Consider the following 16426-nt stretch of genomic DNA (forward strand, 5'->3'; position numbering starts at 1 on the left):
CCTCACTCCTCTAAAACGTCTCTCCAGAAAAGGAGAAGTTATTGCAAGCAAGATATACGCAAACTGTGCATATACCCCCGACATTATCTTTAAATGGACCTATCCTCGTACAGCATATACTCCAAAGTGCATATTCTGTGGGGAATCAGTCGTTTCCAATCTTTACCACCTTATCTGGATGTGCTCTGCCTTTTCACAAGGACGATCGGAACTTTTAACACTACACTCCATCCCGTGTGATGAACAGGACCATATTAGCCAAATGCGTGCTAATCCCTCTTTATTAGAGGCAACTGTAGAGTTCTCTCTCCAGAATGGTCTCTATAAAGCAGTTTGATTCGTGATTGACTCAGCCCTGTATGGGTCAGTGATTCTGTGACAAGTGCGAACTGACTTTCTAATGGGACAAAAAGTGCAAATGTGTTATCGATTACTTTTATTTTCATATTTTTTCCCTTTCCCACTCTTCCCGATCCCCTTCAGGGTCTTATGACCTCCTCCAATAAACAGCCAATCAATCAATCAATTTGATATTCGAAAAGAAGGGGTAGGATTTGAAGGTCAAAATATAAATGTTGAGCAGGGTCTCTTGGATGGCTGAAATTACCGATACAGGTGGCTCGGTTTTGCAGAGAAACAAGCGGTGATAGATGAACATTACAAGTGCTTTTCCGCGAACCTAGACAATGTGTTATACGCCTGTGTACAAAATAGTTGTAAAGAGAACCAAGAACGGGTGGAGGAAAATGTGTCCGAGTTCGCACCAGTACATCAATAACCAAACGCAATTTTTCCAATGATTGACTTCATGTGCAAGTGAAATTTCAAATATTTATCGAACACCCCTTTCAGAAATGTGGTGTCATCTGTAGTAGGTAGATGAAATGTTAAGAAATAGAAAAACGCACATCCCCAAACTAACCAGTAAAAAAGGCCGCAAATACACGGCGCAGTCGCTATTCTTTCTTGTACATTGTGCCCTCCTTTCCTCCTTTAAGTACATTACCTCTTTCCCTGTTAAGACCACGGATGGCATACTAACCCGCTTTCAAGGCTATTTGAAACACATACCCCTAGTTGTGGCCTGTAAGGGCGAAGCGGCTCCTCGACCACATGTCTTTGAAGCGTTCCATAGCTCGATGTGTTCCACAGCACGCACCTAAACACGTCAAAAGGGTGCCGTCAAGGCACTGCGCCGCAGACGATAAAAGGGAGCGGGAGAATGCAGCCAAGCGAGCGAACAGGCAGACAACATCCTTTGCCGTCGTCGTCAGCTCTCCCAATACATGGCGGTTGGAATGAGCAGTGGCACAACAAGTAGAAGCAGGTCGAAGCCATTCGAAGGCGTAAAGTGGTAGCAGATCGCTATGCAAATCGTGTCAAGTGGCGATAGGACGAAGCCGTGAGAGAACGCTAGGTGGATGCAAAACATCTAAGGCGTTCAATTACATGACAGACAGACAGACAGACAGACAGACAGACAGACAGACAGACAGACAGACAGACAGACAAATAGATAGATAGATAGATATATAGATAGATAGATAGATAGATAGATAGATAGATAGATAGATAGATAGATAGATAGATAGATAGATAGATAGATAGATAGATAGATAGATAGATAGATAGATAGATAGATAGATAGATAGATAGATAGATAGATAGATAGATAGATAGATAGATAGATAGATAGATAGATAGATAGATAGACAGACAGACAGACAGACAGACAGACAGACAGACAGACAGACAGACAGACAGACAGACAGACAGACAGACAGACAGACAGACAGACAGACAGATAGATAGATAGATAGACAGATAGATAGATAGATAGATAGATAGATAGATAGATAGATAGATAGATAGATAGATAGATAGATAGATAGATAGATAGATAGATAGATAGATAGATAGATAGATAGATAGATAGATAGATAGATAGATAGATAGATAGATAGATAGATAGGTAGATAGATAGATAGATAGATAGATAGATAGATAGATAGATAGATAGATAGATAGATAGATAGATAGATAGATAGATAGATAGATAGATAGATAGTATATTGCACATCATGGTGATCATAAGGCTTTAACATTCAGAATCTTTCAGTTGTGCTCACGTGTCCTCAGATACTTTCTTCTTAGCTTGCGTTCTGCCTTGCTCTCTGCCTTGCCAGTAGTTTCCTTGTGGAGAAAAATACTTTTGACATAAGCTTAATTAAACACAGATGCGAAGGCAGTCGAATTTTATTATGAAGTACTTAGAGATACCTATAGCAGACAATGTTTGTTCATCAGCTTCAGTAGTTTCACAGGGTCATTTCTATAACGTAAACCTTAAAAGAACTCCTTGATACGGACGAGGTGATGCAATAGTTAATAGGTTAGAATTTTTCGGAGCAATACCATACGTGATGAAAGTATAAGAAGATTCCACTTGGAAAATGCCAGAAAAGTAACTGATAAAGCCCGGGGTAGTTTTTCAAAGTCGTATTGTACAAAAAAATGCACAAGCCCTTGTGTTTCTTAGTTGCGATCATGTATCACTGATGCTGCTGGTTTTCAACCAGCTCACATGTATCCGTCACATTGGTTTTATTGTGTCGGGGACCCTTACGGAGACAAGGGTAGTATGGACGACCTAATTTATAGGTGCATGTTTTCAGCGTACCGCGCCATGTTCCATTTAACTCTTTCATATTCCCCTATTCTTCTTGCAGAAGCGACAATCGTCAAACCAAAGGCTAAAATCGTTATGGAACTACCAGAAAACGACAGTCGAAGATTTCCAGAAAAGTATTCCAGGCGTGAGAGCGGTTTTTTTTTTCGTTTAAGCAATGCAAAAAAAAAAAAAGACTGCTGCGGGGAAAATGCACACATTGCGCTGTTTTGGCCAACGCCGCTTGTGTCACGGTGACTAATCAGCCCTTACCGCATGCTAACGCGTCATGCAGTTACCATGTGGGGGCTCAAATGCCTACAGCGCCCCTCAACATCGCGACAGAAAATTTGCTGTTTTTAAGTGCAGAGCACTTTAAGGGCTCGCCTTGTCGTCGTAGCTTACTAGCGGTTGATGTTAAGTGACTGCCGGAATCAGGCGGCGCAGCAAGGTAACGGGCCCAAGTAGAGCCTGGTGTACCGAGCCTTCTAAAACTACCGAGTGTACCGAGTCAGGCCGAGCCGTTGAAAACCACGCGGTATTAATAGTCATAACCGTTCAAACCTCGTGAACCGGTTCCGCTTGTCATAGATCTCCCCGTTGTTTAGCGCAAAAAAAATTGAAGGCACATTTCAAGCGAAATGTGTGTATACAACCCGCAGCCCCCGCGTTCATTTAGTTAGGAACGCTCGTTCGGTTGGTTTTTATGGTAGTAAGTGAAAAAAGTGGCCGCGCAAGAAAAAAATGGCGTGTTCGAAATGACGCAGAAAGGCTACAGCCGCGCAAGAAAAAACAGTGCACGTGCGAAATGACGCAGAAAGGATCGAGCCGCGGAAGAAAAAAAAATTACACGTTCGAAATGACGCAAAACAGCGCCAGCATATGAAATTAAAGCAAGTAGAAAAAGAGCAGAACTCTCGCTGGCACAGTTTCAGGAAAGGGGAGCGCGAACACTGCGAAGGCGGGAAATTTGGATTGCATTGGGTGGCAGCAGTGAGCGGATAACGGCGCTGCAGCCCATTATGACGAATCACTGCTCTGCACTTCAGACAGCTTTCACATTAAGTGGAACGGCTCTAAATTTTTTTTTCGAAGTTTGCGGAAAAATTGTCACCTCTGTTGTGCGGAGAAAGCAGCTTTTTATTCAACCAGACAACTCAAAACTTATTTTTAAGTTTCTCAAAACCTTTAGTGTATCCAATTCTTCTCTATGTTACACAGATGATGAGACCCTGTTCGAGTACTGTACTGTCGTAGGAGAGGTTGAAACATTTGTGAGAACATATTTAAGGTAGCCAAACTCACGAATGTTTATTGTCGAAAAAAAATCTAGGTTCGTTTGATATGGTTGTGTTAGTAATCCCTAGCCCCACAAATAACAGTTACGTAACTTTACAGGCTTAAAAGGTTCTTGGAGTCATGAAACGTGTTTATGGTTGCCGGCTATCAATGTAACGTCGGCAATAACTAGTAAGGGTCTCAAAATAGTGGAAAACGCCGCAAACATTTTTATGAACAATACTTAGATTCGAAATCTAATTTGGTGTAGTGAGAAAGACGCGAATACACTAATTGCTTTTTAATAAAAGCTTTTATCATTAATTTTTTTATTACCTTGATTATTATTAGTGCTTTTTATTAAAAGCCCTTGGTTGGTGTATTCGCCTCTTCTTTAAGTTTAATCCAACCAGAGAGAATTCTGTCGAAGGTGTTTACATTCAATTTGGCGTAATGTAACGTGCCTAAAAGCTGAACTTTGATATGTAAAAATATGTTTATATGTTGTTGGAAGCCGCAATATATCGCACGCTTCCTTACGTCATCTCATATAGAAGGTAATACACTTAGTTTGCTAACCTATTTATATCTCGCACTTCGGTGGTGCAGTTTGATTTGCTGGATGCACTGAGCCACGAGTTTGGAAAAGTAGGCATCCAGATTACCAAGGACGAGAAGATTGTCGTGAGCGCACTGCCTGCCGTGAAGGCCACTCTAAAACTGTACTTGGACACAAAACCGTAAGTATTTTATCAGGTGACAAAGTAATTGCAGAAGAAAGACTGCAGTGGCTGTATGGTGGAAATGTATATACTGAAGCGTAGTTTATTGGGTCGCTAGCTAGAAGTTGGAGCTGCGAAGAAACCGAGGTTCGTCGTGCAAAGCAAGCTATGTCGATGGGGATGATGATGATGATGATTCCCATCGACTCGCGCGCCAAGAGCGGCTGCTTCCTTGTCGTGCACCATGCCGAATATATCCTAAGGTGAGATGGACAGTCGTTCGTGTGAGGGAAATTCCCCGATGGCGATTTTCGGCTTGGTGCGCACCCGACGACGCAAGGCAGAAGCAGCGCTTGGCGCGCGAGTATAGCATATAGTGTATGGCCCTGACGAAGGGATGTTTCCTTGCCGAAACGCTGGCAACACTGTGATTCCGCTATCTTATTCAGTGTTTCCTTTGTCTTGTGTTCCCAATTATCCTTGAAACTTTTATATATAGTCTGGAAATAAAAAAACTCACAAAGAGCGCGAGGAATTAAGGTAAGTAAAGACAGAGACACACGAGAAAAAATTCCCCCGCATTTCCCCGAAGGGGAGTATGAGGAAGTGCGAAGCACGGGGTGATGCTATGAGGGGGAGTTTGTTGAAGTTTGGTGGCATTTTGCCCCTTAGTTACATTAACACCCCCTCGTGATCACGTTCGGCTTAACACGCCTCGTTTGTCCCTCTGCGGAAATCTTGGTGAATTAACGTGTATGTTCGAGAGATGTTCGAGAGGGAATGTAATCACGCACACACACACACACACGCAAAGTAAAGTGAAACGACAGTATTTATTTCAGCACTCGCACTAGACTAAACTCGACGCGCTCTCAACCGCTATTTATACGGACCTCGACACGCGCTCGACCGCACCTGCGCTAAGCCTGCGCTCGACTAAGCCTACCGCGGTCGCACGTGGAGCCCGCCGACACAATGGGAAGGGAAGAGGAGGAGCGCACCGCACCGCAGCGCACCGCAGCTGCGAAGCGCCGACCGGAGTGAAGGGAGAGGAGGGGCAGTCACGTGAGAGAATGCAGAACTAGCGGGTTTGTAGTATCACGTGCACACCACGCAGTTATCAAGCCGCTATAACGCCGCTGAGTCGCCAACGCACGCCGCTGACAACGTAGTTTGAATGCGTTAAAGATATAAGGCGCGTTACTAACACTGATATCAGCGTCGCGACCGTGGCTTAGTCGGTAGAGCGTCGCGCTGCGGCCGCAAAGTCCTCAGATCGAAACCTGGCGCTGGATGCTGTTTTTTTTTATATATAGTGTAGTGGCCTGGCTGGCGCGCCGAGAGAGGGTGTTGCGAGCTGGAGAGTAGTAAAGGGGCTTTAGGAGAGTAGGCGAGGGGGGAGAGGGGGCGCTATGCGAGCGCCCTCATGCGTCGGAAATCCGGCGCCGTTGCTAGGCACGGTAGCTAGCTCCGTTGCTAGGCTGCGGACGGAGGACGGCGGTGGAAGCAGGAGTAGGCCCGACTAAGAAGTGCTTCGCACTTAAAACATTAAAAAATAAACTTTACTGACGTTTCGACTGTAGAAACAGTCTTCATCGGAGTAACGTGCAACCTAGAAACACGGCCGCTTTTATGGGTGCGGAAGGTGTGCTACAGTGCACCGTTGTAAAGAAAATACGATTGCTCGTTGTAGTAGAGAGGGAACAGGGAAAGACAGGGCACTATACATTTGCGTACCAACTTTCCTGGCCTACAGCTGCTCAAAAGTTCTGCCCCGAAAAAAAGATTCATGGCAACAGCAGACACAGACTCCCTTCGAGACGCCTCTGCTCACATAAGAGCAAGGGCGTCTGGAAGTGCGCGAAGTTTACACAGATATGGTGCTTTACGAAGATAATCATGAAGTGGTAGTATACGGGAGTGCTTCTACATTGTAGCGCCATCCTGAACCAAAACAGGAAGCACCGGTTCAGAATACTTATCGTAGACGTACCGGAGAGATAGATACTGAAACTATTTTTAAGCTGAATTCGCTAGAAACGTCTTCATTCATGTGCAATAAAAGACTATTCGAGCTGTCATAAATTGAGCAAGTTATTCCAGCATCCGGTGTCATTACCCTCACGGTGAAAAGGACAACAGTGGGCCCTGAATTCTATCCATCGCTCCTTTTGTTTCGTACAGTGCGGAGAACGTAATTGCTTTGAACATCACATCCCCCGTTTGCTTTGGCGAGTGTGTAATTGTAGGGTAAAGCATTATTTCAGGAACATTCGCCGCTTATTTTATTAACCTGGAGCGGTAGCGCGTAGAGCTTGGGAAAGAAATTGGTATGGCTGGTTTGTTGCTACGTTACGTCTTCCTGCCAAAATAGACGCGTAAATATTTGTTGAGATACCACTGAATGCGCGTGAAGCTTCATTGAAACCGTGCGCTTGCACAGATAAACTGCCAGCCTCTTTTTTTTTTTCGGCCCGCTGTTAGCGAGCTTTTCGTTGTTGATAGTAGCGTTTAACGCGACGAGGCAATGCATGCGATGAGGCGCGCCGGAGTGGAGGGCTCCGGATTAATTTTGACCACCTGGGGATCTTTGATGTACACCGAAATCTCGTACACGCAGGCGTTTTTTTTTTCTTTTCGCCTCCATCAGAAAAGCTGCCGTTGCGGCCGGGAATGGAACCCGCGTCTTTGTGCTTAGCAGCACAACTCTTAGCCACTGAGGCACCGAGGCGGGTCGTTAGCGAGCTTTTTCCGTGCCCCGTATTTATTATGGGTAGAACGTTGAAAGTTTTCTTTACACAGTTATTGAATTCAGTGTCGGGTTTGCAAGAGCAAGGGTTCCCGTTGCTTGACGCCATGTGCAAGAAACGGCTCATTTCTTTGTTCGTGAATTGAACGCTGTACTTCCAGTGCTCCGATGTCGCATTCTTTATAACCTTTCAGAGAAGTTGTGTACAACTATATAGGATTCATGAAGACTTTGGAGTTTCTGCCGCTAGCGTCAGAACGTTTCCACACCGTGCTGAGCGAGCTAAGCGGAATGGTAACGGGTGCTAAGAGCCAGGCACCACGCTGGCGAACCTGCACCGAGCGCCTTCAAGACATCATGAAGGACACCACAGGACGCCTGTACACAGAAAAGAAACTCAGCAAAGAGCCCAAAGATGAGGTAACATAAAAATCAACCAATTTACTCTCGTTGACCTGACAAATTTCCAAACGTTAAAGGAGTCGAATGTTTCCTGTGAACGCCGCTTGGCATTTGGCAATTTGTCGCAGTAGTGTAGTTGTAGTGTAAACGTTTATTTGCCGCAACTGGGTAAATGAGAGGGTGATGATTTTCTGTGTTGTTCTTGAGGTGATCATCCCGGGTGGTTGGGGCCTCTAGAAAAATAGAAAAATAGATCGTTTTGCCGCACGAGCGGCGCCGCAGCTGCGCATTTGCAGGCGAAATTCACAGCATGTAGAACTGGCTCAAGCATCGTCGAATGGGATGCAAGCTTGGCTATAAGCAGAAATTTGTGAGTGCCTGCGCGCTTAGGTCACTACTCACCAACCATTCTCATCGGCATCATCATCAAGATGCTGTCCTCCTTCACGCCATTTAACCCCTCAGAACTACCTCCTCACATCAACTAGTGGCGGGTGAAATAGGTGTCCATGCATTCCTCGTAGGAGATAGCGGCGGAGAAATCGATAGTATGGCGTCAGATTGGAAGTAACGTCGTCTCTAAGGCCGTGAACGGAAGCGATTTCGATTACAGCTGGGACATCACCTCCCCTGGCTTCATGACCAATATCGTCAGGTTTGAGTGCCGCAGTGAAGACACAGTAGGTGTAAGGCTAATAAATATGTCAGTCGAATAATGACTGAAACACACAAAGAATGCCCATTGACCCACTGCGAAAAATACTAATGAGAGTAGTCCTAACAACCCCAACTTCATCGGGGTTGTGAGAACTTAACCCTTTTTCAATTTATGCTGAGTCGCATACAGTTACGCCACTCAAGGTGGTTGCCTGATGCTTGCAAGGGCGTTTGAGATGCAGAGCGAAGAAATGCAGTCTTACTATCGCAGAATGCAAACTACATGGAGGCGAAATATTTTTATTGGTACAATCATTAACCAATTGTTTTTTTTCTCTCTCGACTGGGTCCAAAACAGGCACGATCGCTTGGAAACGCTTATCGTATTTACAGTAATTAAAATCCATGTCAAGGGAGCACCAAGCAATGGTGTCGCCTGATCCTTGCAAGGACGTTTGAGATGCAGAACGAAGAAATATCCTAACATCGCAGAATGCAAACTACACGGAGACTAATTATTTTTATTGGTACAATTATTAGCCAATTGTTTTTCTTTCTTTGGCTGGGTCCAAAACAGGCATGATGGCTTGGCAACGCTTATCGTATTTACCGCAATTAAAATGCATGTCAAAGGAGCGCTAATTTTTTCAAAGTAGTTTTCTTCACGTTGTTCCTAAAATTTGCAGACGTTTTTTTTAAATGTCTTGAATAAAATGAGGAAATGAGACAACAACAACAATAAAACGTAAGGCATTCATTTCGGGCTCAAAGACTGCAAAAAGCGCCCAAGGCAGATTGACGATAAGGTAATGGGCACATCCTTGTAACCTACGAAGGTTTCTATACGGGTGGGTAGAGTTGGTCAAAGGGGTGGACATGTAGAACGAACGTAGGAATGACGCTGAAATATGGCCCCGTGGTTAGCGTTCTTAGACTTGCGCGTCGAACAATGCATCCTGCGTTGTGTAAACGCACCGCTGTATTTAAGTGAGTGTGCGTGTCTATCAGGAGCACGGGATTCCTGAACAGCGCGCGAAAAAATAACGACAGAAAAAAAGAAAACCGATTGACATTTGCCTTTGATGTAAGAGAAATTCCCCAGTATAAGGTCGCAAAATACGATGGTCGTTGACCGCGCGGCGTGTGTATGCAGTACGCGATTGGTATTTCGTATTTTGCAGCTACACAGGGTGCAATGCGGGTTCCCGGCCCGGCTCTCAGTTGGGGCCCAGTCTAAAATCACAACAGAAATACCGCCAAAAACCCCACAGGAATTCCTGTCGTAGTCTGTTGTGACAAGAGAAATCCTGTTGTTACGACAAAGTCGTCTGTTGTCACGACACACATTTCTGTCGTAACGACAAGGTCACTTTTCTCAACGACAAACACTACTGTAGTCACGACAGAGCTGCCATTTACGCTACTCTTCCCAACGGGCAATGACATTCAAACCATGCGCAACTACTGATGTAGCATCATGATTACGACAAGACAGGAATTCGTCACGACTGAACATCAAAATCGGGACAGAAATACGACACACGACAGAACACCAAAAATCACGACATGACAAGAATACGACAAGACGTGAGTACGACACGCGAAAATACGACAAAACTACAGAAATTTTTCTGGTCATTTTCGACTGGGTGGGCCGCATTTTCTTGCTGAAATCCAAAAGCACAGGTATAGGAGGGGAGAGGCCGCAATCGGCGGCGGCGTATTTCCAAACGCTTCAATGCACAGAGCACCCACGTGACATGTGTGCTGTCGCTGCACGGGATATTTTTTTGAGCGCCTGCTAAAAGGTTCCCATCGTTCGGGCTCTGTGGCCTTCATGTAGAGTACTGAGTACTGGCGCTGACGGCTTGGGTTCGAGCCCCAGCAGGTCTTTCTCTCTTAGTTTATTTATTTCATTGCTTGCCTTTTTTTCTGAATTTAATGTTTTATTGTGTTGTTTTTGTTGATAAGTGTTGTTTTTGTTGATAATAGTGATTTGATATGTTTCAGGTCGCTTTAGATTTGGGGCGCAGCCAATGACGACGTTTAATTACCGTTCCCCATCACGCGAACAGGCACCTCACGTGGGTGCTCTGTGCAGCGACGCGTTTGTATATACGCCACCTGGCGCGGCTTAATGAGAAGGGCAACGTGGCGGCGCAAGTCAAAAGTCAAATTTTTATGAAAACAGCAGCACACAGTAACATTGCCCTCACTACACTAATTAACCGAATCAGCGATAATCGAGCTTTTAACGTTTTTTTTTTTTTTTTCACAAGATGCACGCCTTAACTTTCGGTCAGCAAAATGCAACCGAAGGCCAAGCTTTGCGGTCGCTCTTCCAAGCATTTACTCGCAAATTGGAAAATGCTCACCTCTCTGCCCTTTTATTGACTTATCCCGCTCGGTGCTGAGACGCCTACGCGGCCGTGTTTCCTCTTAAAATAACGCTGGACGTAGAACGAGCCAGTAAATCTCCGATTTATTTTAAAATGAACACTTTGAGTGCCCCATGTATGCGGAAAACCACTGTTGATGTCCTTTCAAAAAATTGGGCGCAACGGTAAATTGTAATTAAAAAAAAAAAAAACTCCTGCAATTCCACGGCATTTGAACGCGGGTCCCGACACTAGCAGTTCAAGGCGCTACCCCTGCGCCACCTCCGCAAGTTGTTGTTGGTGGGGGCACCAGCGAGACGGCTCGTACCCACTCAGGGGGATTGGCCAGGAAATGAGCGCCTTACCGAAAGAAATTATGTAGTTTTTGTAGGGAAAGAATAATATTTAAATAATAGAATGAATGAGCAGTAGATGACTAGAGAAATAAAAGTAAGGGGATTATAGAAAGAAATAAAAAAGGTAAAGAACACCGTTGAGTGAAAATAAACAAGTAAGAATCACGAAGAGAGAATGGGGTACAGACAAAACTGTGAACTGGCGCGCATGGGCTTGACAGGGAAATCCAGCAGGGCCAAATGATATCTAACACGACAGACGGCCTGATTCTAGGATGAATGAGAGTAACGCACGGCAAACGTCCCCGTGGCAGAATCCGAGTTCTTTCATTCCCAGCAGGCAGTGGCAGGTTTAGCCGGTTGCATGTGCTTTCTAAGTACCGGCGTCTTAAAGAGGAGAACCCTTGTCAGGAGAAGATGAAATGGTCGATCGCCGGCAGTAGAACAAGGCTCCTCGTTGCTGTTGTTCCTTTTGTCGTCGAGCGTACCCACTTGGGAGATCAGCCCGGTATGAGGATCCTTGAGGGGCCAATGTGCCCGCTAAAGATAATACCCAAAACCCTGAATTGAAGCATAAATTTGTAGAGCAGTTTGTGCAGCGTGACACCTAAACACGACAACGTCCAGGTGGAATAAAAGAAGCCAGTTGAAGTATTTTGCACCAAAAGACAAAGAAACGAAAGCGGTGAAAGAGACACAAATAAGATGTAGCAGTAACGGAGTTGTTAGTAAATACAGTTGAACCTTGTTTTAAAGGAGCCATGAAGACAAAATACAAGTTCATTTAATTTGAAAGAACTAGGATTCAGTATCTCACTCAGCTCCATTACAGCCACAAAATATGTTTTTTTAACGAAAGAAAGCAAGAAGTATTTAGAGATTTTCAAATTTTGCGCGACAGTGACGTGTTATGAGCAAGAATGACGTCATACGGGTCAACAATAAAACATAATTTTCGGTGCGTTAACTGCACGTTAGCATTCAAGTGATGCGGTCAAATGGAACTAGAGGCCCCATTACAGACGTCCAGTCATGTGTCGTCGCGTCAGGTCAGTTAGGCGGCCGCCAATCGCACAAACAAGGTTCCGTGACGTCATTGAAAAGTTGCGGGAAATTGGCTAGGGGGTCGCGACTGCTTCACACGTTTTCTCTAATATCTCCGTTATTTGTGCGAAGATTGCTATGATATTGGTATCATTGTTATCGGGACTAAGCAGTCTTTCTAATAAACCCAACTTGTACTTTGTCTTCATGGCTCCTTTAACGAACAGTGCGAATTATTGTCTATAGCGAACTAAATACGAACTTTCAATGGCCACGCTTCATTTCAGTGATACATTCTTTTATAACGAAAGCGAAACTGAAAGACGAGCGCTATCGGATATAACGAATAAATATTTGACCAGTAGGCTGAGAAGCTACTTGGAAAAACTCCCGGCGTCCGAAAGGGCAGAAGCAGAAAGGGCCCATTTGTTCATGGACAGGGTGCAAACCTTCATCCTGCGCAGTGCTGTGAATAGCCACCAGACAAAGGTCACGTCCATCCTCGAAAAAAATAGGAACGCAGTCGTGTTTTGTCAAATCATCTTTGTTCTGTTGTAATTTGCCGTTTCGTGTCCTCGTTCATTGAGCGTGAAATGCCACAAGGAGAAAGATAAGCGTTACCGTGTTTATAATAGGTTCGAAGATTAAAATAAACCGCTTTTGTATCACACATTATTGCGGGAGCCAGATTACCCATTAGTTTGAACCAATTTTTAGCTCTATTGTTACGACGAATATCGGATATAACGAACTAAATTACTGTAGCGATGCTATTTCGTTATAACCAGGTTTCGCTGTATAGCTAGTCTTCCGCCTTCAAAGCATGTAAACAGAGTTTGGTGCTCCGAGAAAGCTTTTCAGGACAGAAAAGAAGGGCTGTTATGAGGCAGGCATCGCTTCACGCATTAAGATTCAGCCAGCCTGAGATAAAAGACGCGTGGATTCCCTTCCCACGTGTTTGAGCTTGAGGCGAATTTATTAACTACGAGGGATATTCGTGAGAAATAACGGTATTATCGCGGTGTGCTTCGCGCTTTTGTTTAATTTACTATTTGTAGTTTTGTTGTGCCAGCAGCTCTCGTCCTTCGTGACCTATTCGTTCACGCGTAAAACAATTTTTCATGCGCAATCGCCAAATACTGCAAAAGCTCGTTACTCGAACTCAGTTAATTCGAACTTCCGGTTAATTCGAACTAATTACGCCCTGGTCCCGGCACAGCCCTGTATATTTCAATGGGGAAAAACTCCCGATAATCCGAACGCGTCGGTATCTGGGACGGTTAGTTTGAACTGGGATCCCCTAGTTTCCTACGCTCCTCGCAGAAGAAGTCGGCCAAGAGTGATTACAATGGGTTGCAGATCCAAACCAAACCAAATTTTCTAGAGACGCAGAACAACGAAACCGAGAAAAAAAAATCACGCCATATCCACGAAAATGAATGATGATAAGTGGGGCGAAGCTCGAGAGGGGGAGATCATCGGTAACCGTAACTCTCCCGTGAAAGTTCGCCCATTACATCATTAAGAAAGACGTAAGACTGTGTGCGTACATTGTACAAATCAACTTTTATTTTCGGAGTCAATGCTCCAGGCCCAGACCTGGTGAAAGACCCCGCGCCATCGAGGACTACCCCGCACCTCCACCACAATTTGTCACGTAGGACGGGACACAACGGTAAAGAAAGAACTTTTATTTAGGGCGAACTTGGGCCCGAACAAGACGAGAGGAAACGAGCAAAGGTCCTTGCGTCTCGTTCGATCTCCGAGAACGACTGCCTGCGTTCGTGGCGTGATCTCTTGCGTGATCTCCCCCTCGCAGTGCACGTGCGCTCGCGCCTCCGTTGGCGAACACAGACAAGCTCGCGCTCCCGGTGCCGAGTTTGCGCTGCCGGTTGCAGCCGGTTCTTGCGCGTGCAACGCGGCCCACTTTGCGACATCTCCGAAAGCATGCGACGGTCACGTACCACGAGACACAAGGGATGGACAGACCCATGGCTTTAGGAGCTTCGCCCCTAAAAGCAGCGTGGCGCACGCGCTACGCTCGTGCAACCGCATATTTAGCTTCTACAGAGGGCGTCACGCCACCGGCGCCAGTGCTCCGGCGCAAGCCATTATTATTTATGAGCCATTATTGACGAAATCACCTGCCACAAACGTGTAGTAGCGCCTAATTCGCGGTAACGAGTCCACAGGTGGATTCTTTGTGTCCTGCCCGCGCAGTGTGGAGCGATTTCCATTCATTCTACTGCCCGCGCGCTAGTTCAAACTCCGCTTAATTCGAACAATTTTATGGTGCACTTCGTGTTCGAATCAACGAGCTTTTACTGTATACCATTTTTTACATCAATATATAGCTCGCACCTTGTGTCATTGCCCTTAAAATAACACTGACATTTTACTGTATGCTTTGTCAACTAGCCGAAGTTCCAGCCTTGTGCCTAGGACACCTGCAAAGGCGTGGGGTTCTGGCGAAGGAAAAGAAATGCGGTGCAAAGAATACCGGCACCATTCTTTCTACTAAGCCTCGTGCCAAAAACGCTGGTTGACGCCGCAGGGCTTTGTTGCTTCCGAAAGGGCGAGGGGCCCACAGTCGCTAGCTGCCCCGATTTTCCAGTGTGGCATGTCGACCGAAACAGCATACCGGGCGCAACAATCGCGAGCGTGAATACACAATAAGTTCACTTAATTCCACTAAAAAGAATAATGCATATTGTCACCAAGCCAAATACGACGCAGTTGTCTTGAGGGAAAACACGTTTATTGGAGCGAACTTGTGCTCCCCTAACCACTCAAAGAATACACAGGCGGCAAAGCAGCAGTACACAAAGTGACGTGTGCGGGCGAGCGTCGACGATTCGAATACCGCAGCATCTGCTCTGCGGGAATTTTTCACTCGGCGCGAGGGTTTCTCGAATAGTCGAATTTTATCCAGAACACTGTAGATCACCGAAGATTATTCTAGGCTGTTCACGTTAGTTCGGAACGCTCTCCCTATCAGAAGAGATAACACATGCGGCACAGAAAGAAAGAACGGAACACGCGCCTCCCTTGGCACACAGCCAACACCGATAACACAGACCAGCGCAGCCGGGAGGCTAAAGCAAAACACAAATAAACAAACCCAATGCATGGTTCGCGGCAATATTGTATATAGCTCGTATTCATGGCGGGGCACCCATGCAGGCAACCATGTGAGTTCGCTGTCATTGGTTACATCGGGCTCCGCGGGATGGCGGTACTTGTCCGTCCTAAGCACATGATCTGTGTCGGACGTTGCAAACTCAACCCCACCGAAGGCAACGTAAGGCCTCGAGTCAAACGTGAGTGCGATAATAACATCTCTGTTGACACCACCGTTGGGAATCGGGTTGAATCTGAGCAGACGACGCACGCCGGTGTTTTTTTCTTCTTCGGCGTGCGGGCGCAGTGACACAAGCCGCGCCTTTTCCGTAGCACTTCGGCCATGTCCGTGGCCATTTCCAGTGTTGCCGAGCAAAGAAATCGACAGGTAAACTTTTCAATGAAAACCACCTATACTGTCGTTTATTCACTTACAGGCCGAAAATTATATTCGAGAGGTCGGGAGGTCTTTGTACGAACGCCTGCGCCATGTTATATGGATGGACCGCGATACCAGAGAAAAGGCAAGAAATAAGGTGAGCATCAACAAAAAAGATGAGCCAAAAACAGAACTCAAGTGTATACCATGGCGCGTTTCGTTAGTTTCCTAGTACTAATGGATGTTTGTCATCTGTTCGGCATGTAATTGATGTTATTTACCGACCCACCCTATCAGCGCAGCGAAGTGCTCATATTCGATTGAAACTGGAAGCTAATTCTACTGGGATTTCCGTGCGAAGTTACAGCAATGTGAGTTAGGCAGCATGAAAAAAAATAGCTTTTAATTTTGTCTGATATAAAGTTTAGGGCGCCGTTGGTGTAAATACACATTTTGCAACCGGTAATGTTGGCGTGGCAGTATTTGGGCTGCAGATTTCAATTACGCTATATTTAAACGCAGCGCGATTATCAATATCAACGGCTAACAGAGGCATTGTGTTCCGAATATTTGGGGAGTATGCCTACAAACAAGACTTAGGCTTACTAAGGAATCTTCACACACGTTTTGTCAGGGCCCGTGAGTAGCCTATAACCTGTTATTTGATTGATTT

At 45.5% G+C, this 16426-nt stretch overlaps 1 protein-coding gene across 1 annotated transcript in view; it reads left to right on the forward strand.

Annotated features, from left to right (window-relative positions):
- The window catches only part of LOC144161749 (neprilysin-1-like), a 69142-nt gene that overhangs the window by 33515 nt on the left and 19201 nt on the right, over positions 1-16426 (forward strand). The window contains exons 6-9 of the mRNA XM_077692353.1: positions 2730-2816; positions 4556-4686; positions 7612-7837; positions 15812-15910. Coding sequence (XP_077548479.1) covers positions 2730-2816; positions 4556-4686; positions 7612-7837; positions 15812-15910 — 543 coding nt within the window. The remainder of the gene's footprint in view (positions 1-2729; positions 2817-4555; positions 4687-7611; positions 7838-15811; positions 15911-16426) is intronic.

Source organism: Haemaphysalis longicornis, unplaced genomic scaffold (genome assembly GCF_048455015.1).
Source record: "Haemaphysalis longicornis isolate Haplotype H1 unplaced genomic scaffold, Haemaphysalis longicornis Haplotype H1 scaffold_12, whole genome shotgun sequence".
Classification (NCBI taxonomy): Eukaryota; Metazoa; Arthropoda; class Arachnida; order Ixodida; family Ixodidae; genus Haemaphysalis; species Haemaphysalis longicornis.